This window comes from Lepidothrix coronata, unplaced genomic scaffold (genome assembly GCF_001604755.1).
Source record: "Lepidothrix coronata isolate B3197 unplaced genomic scaffold, Lepidothrix_coronata-1.0 Scaffold15, whole genome shotgun sequence".
NCBI lineage: Eukaryota > Metazoa > Chordata > Aves > Passeriformes > Pipridae > Lepidothrix > Lepidothrix coronata.
In genome coordinates, this window is record NW_016690195.1 from 5,499,595 (window position 1) to 5,510,843 (window position 11,249).

Here is an 11,249-nt window from a genome sequence, read left to right on the forward strand (position 1 = left end):
GGAGTTGACAAGGGCACTTTCACAGAGCCCTGCAGAAAGTTTGCTGTTGTTTCATTCACTGAGGCATTTAGGTTGCTAGCAAATGAGACAGGAAAGACCTGCATTCATCTCCAGGTGCAGCTGGGTTACTGCATCGGTAAGGCTTCATTTGCGTGGCTCAAAGCAGTTATTTCCACCAGTCTTTGATTCATCTGTGGTTTTTCACAACCTGATTTATCATGAAGGAGTTAATTCAACCAGAGGAGACTCTTCCTTAAGGAAATGGTGGGGAGTGTGTGTGTGTGTGTGTGCACATGCACGTGTGTGTGACTGATCTCATTAAGAAGCCATTTGTGCTGTAATAGTTTTATTGTTGCTTTGCTACAATTCAGAAAAGAGAGGAAAGGGCTTGGGAGTGATGACAGCAATAGCAATAGAGGTTTTGAAGAGAATTGTCTATAAACCACATTTTTTTCCCTGTAATTTTCAAAAGCTGGGATATGTTTCTTTCTAAGCCCTGAAGTGACTCTTACAGACCCCTGCAAAGTAGGAGGCAAATGTAAATTACCATTACTTTCACAAAGACAGGGACACGAGGAAGTTAGAATTTTAGAAACTGGTGTAATTTTATTGCCTGTCATCTCTCCTTTGTCTGCCAGCATGGATCAATATGATCAATATGTGAGATAGCCATCTGAGAACAGAGGCTGTGTGAAGCAGAAAACCTTTACAAATCCCTCTCTTTTCACGTCCTGCTGCTGTCTCCACCCTCGGCGCTTTGTGACTCCTCCTGGCAAGCGGTGATGCTGGTCTGCCCGGGCTTGATCAGCTCAACCCTGTGCGGTGTTTAGCAGCTGGCGGTGCAGGAGGGCTCTGCTTTCCCTGCCGCTGCAGGGAGGAAACTCCCACCTCCACACGCTCGATTTCATGAATGCCTCAAATCGGCTATGAGAAAACATCCTTTTAACCTGTGCAAATGAGCTGGAGTCTTAGAGGGATTAACCCGCCTGGTAGTTGAATTTACAAAGACTGAAAGTCCAGGTGCTTTCGGGGGAGTGGAGGATGACACAGGAATGGGACTGTGACTACATGGAGAATGTGCTTTGGAGCTGCAGATCACCCACACTCTGCTCCACTCACCCTTTTGCATGACCATGGAGAACAGGTGCTGAGATCGAGTGCTGGGCAGAAGCAGCAGTGGGCTGGTGAAGATGGAGAATGGCACAGGGGACAAGCAGAACCAAACTGTGCTGCCACTATCAAGCCAGGAGATCATTACAGTTGAATACCAAGTGGTTACCATCCTTTTGGTTCTCCTTATCTGTGGACTGGGCATTGTGGGCAACATCATGGTGGTTTTGGTGGTCCTCAGAACCAAGCACATGAGAACTCCCACTAACTGCTACCTGGTGAGTCTGGCTGTGGCAGATCTCATGGTGCTTGTGGCTGCAGGACTACCCAATATCACAGAAAGCCTGTATAGATCCTGGGTGTATGGCTACGTGGGGTGTCTCTGCATCACTTATTTCCAGTATCTAGGCATCAATGCTTCTTCTTTTTCCATTGCTGCCTTCACCATTGAGAGATACATAGCCATCTGCCACCCAATCAAAGCCCAATTCCTGTGCACTTTTTCAAGAGCCAAAAAGATCATTATTTTTGTCTGGGCTTTCACCTCCATATACTGTATGCTCTGGTTTTTCTTGCTGGACATTAATACGGTAGCCTACAAAGAGACTACTGTTGTGTCCTGTGGCTACAAGGTGTCCAGGAGCTATTACTCTCCTATCTACATGATGGACTTTGGTATATTTTATGTTGTGCCAATGGTATTGGCAACTGTGCTCTATGGCCTGATTGCTAGAATACTGTTCCTGAACCCCATGCCTTCGGACCCAAAAGAAAACTCTAAGACATGGAGGAATGATGTGGTTCACCAAAGCAAGCCTGTGAATTCCAAGATGACTAACAGAAGTTTCAATAGCACTATTGCTTCTCGAAGGCAGGTAGGAACAGCAGTTTGAAATGTCTTTCTGAAATGTAAAGTGTACTTGTTTTAGAATTCACTGTTCTGAAGCTGTGGAAAGAGGTAAAATATGTTCTCCCTCTTTGTTAACTAGTCAAGTTGAAACTCTGTGATATGTATACACATACATATAAATATGTATTTTTTCTTGCCTATTCATTATTGCCTACTGCAAGGACCAAAAAAGAAATAGTATTTTATTTCTCATATTAAAAAGCATTTAGGAAACATCAATTATGAATGAAATATTTTTAACTATAGTTTCTTTATTAACAGCCTGTTAGTAGTCTTGCCAAATATAGAGTGACTTTTGAGTAATTTTTGGGATCTGAAGAGTAGGATCTAGCCTGGGAGTTTGGGAGACTTGAGGTTTGGTCCCAGCTGAGGTAGCATGTCACTCAGCAAACACAATCATGTTGCCACTTTTTTTGTCTCTAACTCTCCTGCAAAAAGTCTATTTAAGGAAATCTGTATATAAAAGTGCTTTGTAAATGCTAAATATCTTTGTTACTCTGTCTCTCTTTTTATGTATTGATGGCTCAAAACTGGTGTATAGGTTTGACTAGCTTCTTTTTATATTGTTAAATATGTATGCTGACCTGTGTCCTAATACCAGTAGAATATAGTTAGTAGATTGATGCCTGGCTATTTGCAGTAAATCACACTGCCTCATACTCGCACAGCATGCAGCAAGTAGCACAGCTGCTGCAATGCTGAGAAACACAGGGTGCATCCTTCACAGCTGGCTCTTGGGAGCAGGCAGCCTGATGTGAGCATTGGCAAGCAGTGCTCCGTGCTGAGTGGCTTGGCTCTTGCCCCTGCATAGCACCCCAGTGGGTTGCTTCCCCAAGCTTCTGCTTCCCTACACTGTACAGCTCCCTCAGGAAGCAAAACTGAGCTGTGCGCCTGCTCAGACAACCTGAATGCCCCCCTTGGGTGACGGGTTGAACTTTATATTCTTCTTATTTTATGTAGGTTGCTACTGTTTAATGAGAGGGCCCACATTTTCTTATTACAGAGACGGCATGGACCTCGAAAGTTAACTGAGCTCCTGCTAGAGCACCGAGCACTTGCAGAGCACTAGAGCCTTATTTTTAAATGCACTGCAGAAACTTGTGGGCTAGGTTATATTTAATTATGTTGCCAATTATAGTTAATAGTCAGATAAGAACTGTTTAATGTTGTTTTTCTTTAATTAATTAGTAGAAGAAGATAATCTGATCTTCAAGTTCTCAATATCACTTCAGTACATATGCCTGATTACGTGTGCTTAGCATCACTTGAAAAACAGACAAATCTTTTACGTTGAAAACTGCTGAATATGGATACTGCTTTATTATGAAACCAAAAGGTGAAGATTATAGTATGATATCTTTTATGTCTTGTAAAGACAGCAAGACTTTTTCTAAAAGCCTAAGTAACCTGATTGCTTAAAGTAGCCTCATTATGAGTAAAGCCTGCATTTACATTCAGTACAACATGGGAAGCAAAGCAAGGATAGTGTGGCATTATTAGTAATATTTTTTATATAATAGCAGCATGAAAAAGACAGCTAGTGGTGTAAAATGAGAAAACACAAGTCCACATTCAAAAAACTCTAGCACCTCAGGAGTTAGTAAGACACACAAGTGAAAATTTCCTGCTGCGCTGGCAAAGGCAGGTGTAGCTGACAGTATAGTTTGGCCTCACAGTGAGTCCTGCTGTCATGTGAAACTGTCTGTCTTTTCAGAACTATCCTTGCATTACAGGGATTGAGTTGTATACAATGCCCAGCATATGATCTGGAGAAAATGTGACTGAAAATGTGGTGTACGCTTTCTACTTCTGTGGCAGTTCTCGTATTTATCCAAGAACATTTCTACAAAATTAAATTTGCGCAGGTTTCTGTGGTGGCCTGGCTCCTCCTGAGGATGGGGAGAAAAGAACAGGCAGACAAACTATCAGTTATTGTTATAGGCAATGTAGAGTTGACTTGGGGAAAATGAATATTGCCAATTTATTGCACACTGTTACAGTCACAAGTTACACTCAGTCCCTTCCCTGAAGCAACCAGCAGTGTGGGGCCAGGGAGTATTACAGTCAGGTTGCAGAGGTTGGTCTCTTGTCACTCTTTCCTTCTCACTCTTTTACTGTTCCAGTGTGGTTCCTCCACTGGCTGCAGTCCCTTCAGGTAGTGCCAGCCTTGCCAAAGGGCACCTCCTCCTCCGACTTTGGTGTTCCCCTGCTGTTTCTCATTCTTTTGTTCTCTTATCCCCTCTTTCTCTTTTTTCTAGCATTTTTGCCATTCCTTAAACATGTTTTTGCAGAGGCATCACCAGCTTTGCTGATGGGCTCAGCTGTGTCCTGATGGATCTGTTGGAGCTGGATGGAACTGTTTGTGTCCAGCTCGGGGCAGTCTCTGGTTTCTTATCAGAGAGGCCACCCCTCCAACCTGCTACTGTAAAACTTGGACATGGAAATTCAGTACAGTTCTGTTGAATGCTTATAATTATTACTAATACTACTACTTATTATTATTAGTAGTATTGTTTTAATTATAATTATAATTAACCTACTATGAACTTACACATATAATACAACAGAATTAAACAGTAAGTTAGAAAGGTTTCTTCAATCCTCATGAAGGTTTAATTAAGGAGTTTCATAACCATTTTTTATGATGATTAATCCAACATGGCAGTATGTAAAGTCATTCCCCCCCTTAGTCTGACCTGGATTGCTTGACTAATCTGGATTAAGCATGACCCAACTGCCAAGTCATATAATTTTCTTTAGTTTTCATGGCACTTTCCACTGTATCATCTATGTTTGGAAAGTGGTCCATTGGTAAAAAAGGTCAAAACTTTTTGACCAGGGTAGGAAAGCATTTTCTCCTTGTCATACAGTGTTTGAGCTGAAGAGCACTATCTGAAGCTGTTTCCAACTTATGACAGAGATAGACTCTATTGTCCAGTTGTTTTTTAGACCTTTTTCTTTTTAACCTTTTAACTTTTTATTGCCTTAACATATAGCTAACATATATAGCATATAGCATATATATATATATATATAGCATATAGCATATTTGTGTTTCTATGTCTGCTTCCAAGGATTAAACAGTCAATACTTTCTATTGTGAGTCATACTGTTGTGCAATTTCATTTGTTTTCTCCAAAAACGACAATACATTACTTATGTTGCTAGTATGAGAGTTAGTCCAGAATTAGGAGCTGAAGGACTAAAAATGCAAAGTCCAGCTTGGAAAACATCCTGAATTCAAAACCTAGGATGCTTCCTCACACAAAGCACCAATGGAAAGAGCAGGTCAATGGAGGAACAACCCTGATATGGCACCTAGAATAGCTCTATGCTCAAGGAAGAAGAAAATATAGAATAAAATAACCATTTCCTTACAACTGTGGAGGGCAGCTACCAAAGCTGAGGCAAGAAGGGGTCGGAAGCTCGGCATATGTATAAAACATTATATATATATATATATACGCACACACACACACACACATATATATATATACATGAACAGTGGGGAGTGAGGTTCTATTCCTGAAGGTGAATGGATGGACCATGTTCAATTTCATTAGAAAGGATATTTTCAGTCTCTGATGTAAACAGACATAATTCCAGCACTGAATAGGAGTCAAGAGGGAAAGCAAGGTGTCAGTTCATTAATAGAAAATGTGTTATTCAAAGTATTCGGAGCAAAATTTGCAATAGAACAAAGGTTCCCTAACAAGTAACAGCAACCAATATTAAATGTCTTTTTACAGCATAGAGTACGAGGGACAAAAGCTATGTTTTTTGGGGGGGTGCTTAAATTTGCTAACAGTGTTTCTTTTCTTCTAGCAGCACAAGTACTAGGATCTCTCAGCATTTCTAAAATTTTCATGTTTTTTCTTCTGAAAAATCTGAATAATTTTGTTCTACTCAGAATCAAGAAAATGTCCTGAAGACCCAGGCTTTGTCACAAGGAAGACAAGAGAGAGAGAACATAAAACTGAAGGGTATAAAAAGGATTTTACTGACATACAAGAAAACTTTGAAAATGTGAGGAAAATGAAATCCTTTTTTTCTAGGAGTATCTGTTCTTGAACTACCTTGGCAAACAGCTCATTATCTTTTAAAAGAGAGCAAGAGGACATGGGAAGCAGGTGGGAAGACAAGTGGTCTTTTTATAGCAGCTAAGAGTCCATACATTCTCTGGCTGATGTGCTCAAGGAATCACAATCTGAGCTGTGTGCTTCCTTTTCCCTTTTGCACATGCTCCTCATGTACCTGGTCCTCCAGATCAGCTCTTGGTGCTGGCTGTGTTGAGCTCTCCCACACTTCCACATTATCCCACATAGCTCAGCCCACAGATCTCAAATAATATGAACACTTAATTACATATTTACAGGTAGATTTCATACTGTCCCCAAAGGAATTCCTAGTTTCCTCAGGTATCAAGGGGACCGTGAAAAATAAATACAGCCTTAGATAGCAAACATGTTGTTTGTACTTAAGGTGGGATCCAGCTCACTTAACATTATTCGTGTCTTACAGAGTTAGTTGCTTAGTCCAATCAAATCATCTAAGGTCATCATGGCCATCATGGTCAGTTATAACAGGCAGATTACCCTCTAGAGAAAGTCCTGTCTTAGACAGGTGCAGTCTGCGATGACCTGCTCCCCTGAGAAATCTCTCTGTTCTGTCACAGCAGAGCAAGCACAGATTTCAGCTTGCAATGCAAGATAAGTTTTGAAAGGCTTACATGAAATCCCCAATCTTATAATTTGGTTTCACTCGTGGTGTTAGTCTATCAAGACCTTAATCCTTCTATTTATTTAATCCTTCTCTTCATTGCATAACTTCCTTTTTATTACAAAACCATGGACTAGGATATGCAATCTCTGTGCATTGCAAGGAACACCACCAAGCACAAGAAAGATATTAGTACATGCCTTTAAAACACCAGAGTGATTATCACCTTTGCTTATCAATGTAAGAAAGATCAGTGTTCAAAGGAGAAGGAAACAACTACCAAACTCTGAGTACCAGTAATGAAAATGTCTAATAAAAACACTTCCTTAGAATAACAAGGGTTTGGAGCAGGAAAGAAAAGGAGAATACTAGTTCAGAATTAAAATATTGGGAATCTATTCAGTAAAATACATTTTAAATACTTTTAGAACATTCTCAGAAATAAAAAGATAGGGTTTGAAGAATGTATGCAACCAGCACCATATTCAGTCTCAAGCACTTCGTTGCCATTCAAAATATACTTGAAATTTGCACTAAGCTAGATTTGCTCAAAGCCTTTTAATCATGTTTTCAATCTCCCTAACTAGGAATAATTTGTACTCTGCGTGTAGGATATGCAATGCACATCCACAAGAAAAGAGCAATCAGTGTATCCTTGCCTTCACCTGAGCAATGAATGAGAATGCTAATACTGCTGCTTTCAGAGAGCTTTGGTGTATACACTTGTGGGTAATAAAAAGTATGTTGTTTAAAAGTTTGTCCTCTTAGAACTCCATGATGTCAAACAATTAGCCCCATCCCAAATGATGTTTAGTTCTATTTCATATGAAGTGATTTGAAAAAAGATATGGCAGTTTACCTAAACAAAGTGAACCAAAATTTCCTCTAGACTATTTCTGTGCAGCCTCATCCATATCAATAAGGATTTTTGCTGTGGACAAGAAAGCAGCAATTTTTCCTTAAAGATACGCTCAGGAGAAATGTAAATTGTCAATGATTGGTAACAAAGTGCCCTGCAGAGCTTCTGGTAGTAAAATATTCTGATGCTTGTGTAGACTATTATCTACTGAATGACTTACCTGCTGCAACACATCTGTTAGTTGGGCTCAGTCCAGTTATTCATCCAAGCTCCACAAATAGTTACTTTCTTCCTTTAGATGTGGATTATTTTCCATGATGAATGATTATTCTCCATTGAATGGATTTGCTCAGTTTGGAGGCACAGGCTGAAGCTGAGCAAGGGTGAGGTGAGGAGTCCTGAGACTTCCTGAGCCAGAGCAAGTCAGTAGTCACCTCACTGCTTGCTGCAATTTTCACAGGAATTGCTCTTTTAGAAGTGATTTGTAGATAAGGAAAGATCATCCTTTGAGCTACCTAGGACATTCATATTTGCATTTTTTTCTATTACAATGTGCAATAGAAAATTAGAAAAAACAGTCTGTAAGTCATAATTAAATGTATCAGGTGACAAGAAAAGGAGATAGTATTTCTGTTTCATTTTTTACTTCTACTGAACACAGCTGTAATGAAATCAAAAGTGAGGGTGAAGGGAGAATTATAAGATAAAATTGTAGCCTTTGAATATGTACATTTGAAGACAAATAGATAAAGATACGTCAATTTGTCGAGTAACTTTGTTCTTCATCACATTCTTTGTCATAATACCTATAACAAAACCAACAAATTGACTTCTATACATATGTGTGAGAAGCTGAAAAATCTAAGGTCTACAGCAATTATCTGGCTGTAGATAATTGTTAAATTACTCTGGAAAGAGTAATTTAACAAAAACTAGGAAAAATTGAGAACCAAGATTTTTGTCCTTCTTACTTTAGAAAAACTTTCTGAATCAAATATTCATTAGAAATTCCCACTGAAAGGCCTGTCCATAGTTTTGCTTTGGCTCTAGAGGTGTAGGAATGCACATGCTCATTTCAAGGTGAGTACTAACCCTCTGCCCTCTTCTGCCTACCTCTGTGTTCCCCCAGGTTACCAAGATGCTGGCTGTGGTTGTGATCCTATTTGCATTCCTATGGATGCCCTACCGCACACTAGTTGTGGTCAATTCCTTTCTCTCCAGGCCTTTCCAAGAAAACTGGTTCCTGCTATTTTGCAGAATCTGTATTTATTTAAATAGTGCCATCAATCCTGTAATTTACAATCTCATGTCCCAGAAATTCAGAGCAGCCTTCAGGAAACTCTGCAACTACCAGCAGAAACAGAAGAAGCCTGCCAGTTACAGTGTCGCCCTAAATTATAACGTCATCAAAGATTCGGATCACTTCAGCACTGAGCTGGAAGATATTACTGTTACCAATACCTACTTGGCCTCTGCAAAATTGTCCCTTGGTGATACATGTTTGTCATCTGAGGTAACAGTTAATACATTTCAGTGTTTTGTGTGGAGTCCTCATGAGCTGGAGCATGTTGCTGGGCGTGTGGGTGTGCTGGGATTGCTTTCAGCTGGGGCAGCACTGCAGAGGGCTGGGAAAGGCTGAGGGTAGCAGGTAATGCACCAAACAGGGCAGGGCATGGCAGGGAGGAAGTACTGCCCAGGTCTGGAAAGGAATGCTTTCAAAGGACTGCGTGCCAAGCACGATAGGAAGTGGAGGATCTGCAGCGTGGGGAAGGATAAGGACAAACACACAAGTTAAGCCTTATTTTCTGAGGAGCAGAGGGCAATAGTGGACCATCAGAAAGTGGTGCTCGGGCATGGTGCCTCACATATACCTCTGGCAGGAGGGTGATATGGATGTCTGAGCTCAGTGATTCCTCCAGCCATGCTTTGGTTGCCTGCAGGGAGGGAAATGAGGCATTTTCTGCCATCTCACCCCCTCTCTCCAGCTGGGAGTTAACTAGCCCAGTGCCACCATGCAGCTGGTGCTAAGAGAAGACAGGATTCTCCTGCACACCAGCACTCTGGTCCTGAGAGTGCTGAAAGCGCCACCCACTTCCGTGCCAGCAGTAACATCCCCATGTGTAGCACTTCTCTCTAATCCAGCTCTTTTCTACATCATGGTGCATGTTACTGATTTCATGATGCTTTTTTACACAATACTACTTAAGTGCTGTTTGTAGACCTGCATACTTTAGAACTTAGAAATATAGATGATCTATAGAGAGGCTTAGTTTTTATTTGTTTTTGCAGATGGTATGAGAATGAAAATTTTTTTTTCAGTTTACTTCTTCTCTCCTCATTTTCAGGCCTGAGGCACACCTTCTTCTGTTGTACACAGCCATATAAGACCTTTGGATGCTTTGTTCCTAATGAACTGTATGAAATGTAAAGACATTTCTGCTCACAGAATTGCAGGGTTACTATATATCTCTACACATCTGCCTCTGCCCTACAAGAAAAAACAGCCTCTTGGGGAATGAAAAGAATATACAGCTGAGACTAACTGAACAAAGCACTTAATACGATATAACTTCAGGAGGGTGAGTTGGCTTCCATGGAATACCCAAATGCTTTGTCTCTTTAACTGGCCAAAGAGTGGTCTGCATTCTCAGGAAGAGCAAGGCTTCCTAGGACACATCCATGGATGCAGAGTGGTGCAGTGGTTGATGCTCCCAGTGAATCTGGGAGACAAGGAGAAGAGCTGCCCTTCTGTGTGGCTGCACTGGGCAGTACCAGTAGGGCCTGTCCAACAGCAGCCAGAACCACCAATAACAGTAATTACCTGCCAGCGACTCCCTCATCCCACATCAGAGCAAATCCAATTGTGGGCATCATAGTACACTTCAATAACAGGTAGCTGATTGCAAAGAGTGAAAAATCTTTCTCTTCTTGAGTTTATTTTCACCTTGAGCAGCATGAAATAGGAAGACCATTGAATGAATTTGCAGCAGGGAATAAACAAAAAGTTATTAAGAAGCTTTTAAATATCTTGGTTTTTTTCAGCAATCTAGTTTACAGATGTACCACTTTAAATGTAAGTCTCAGCTACTATTGAATTCTGTCAGAAAGTGACACATATTAAAGAGTATTGGACAGACTTTCACCAGTTCCTCTTACCTTGGTTCAATAGCAATTTTGCCTAAGAGCACTGCAAGGCAGTTATAGCTTCAATATAGGTAATATCTAGGGAAAAGAGGAAAATTCAGTGAAAAATGACAACTTTAAATTTTTTGTCTCAAAGTTTATCTATTAGAATACTTTAGGACATAAAGTATTGTCAGAACAGAAGTCACCATGGCTTCTCACTTGCCAGCATAGTCGCTTCCATGCTCTTCCCACACAGAACCATGATAAGCAGCCTAAGGCCACAGTCTCCCTGCTGGAGCTGCAGACAAAACAGCATGTACTGCTTTGGCTTTGCTCTAGACCAGCTCTTGTTCTTGCTAGAATTATATTTTCCCATTTCTGTGCAGCAGAAACAGAAACTGAGGAAGGCGCCTTGTTTTTCATGAACATTTTGCACAGCTCTTGTATATGACATTTAGAAACTTGAAAAAAACCTTTCTGTTCTAGTAAAAAACCTATCCAGAGTGGAATGAAAGAGCCCCTCCA

The 11,249-nt window shown here is 40.6% G+C and overlaps 1 protein-coding gene across 1 annotated transcript; it reads left to right on the top strand.

Annotated features, from left to right (window-relative positions):
* The first annotated feature begins 1,029 nt into the window (after nucleotides 1-1,029).
* TRHR (thyrotropin releasing hormone receptor) lies at nucleotides 1,030-9,978 on the top strand. The gene is made up of 3 exons (XM_017806342.1): nucleotides 1,030-1,985; nucleotides 8,728-9,111; nucleotides 9,944-9,978. Exons 1-3 carry the CDS (start codon nucleotides 1,191-1,193, stop codon nucleotides 9,947-9,949), a joined length of 1,185 nt encoding a protein of 394 aa, XP_017661831.1. The 5' UTR covers nucleotides 1,030-1,190; the 3' UTR covers nucleotides 9,950-9,978.
* Nucleotides 9,979-11,249: the final 1,271 nt, after the last annotated feature.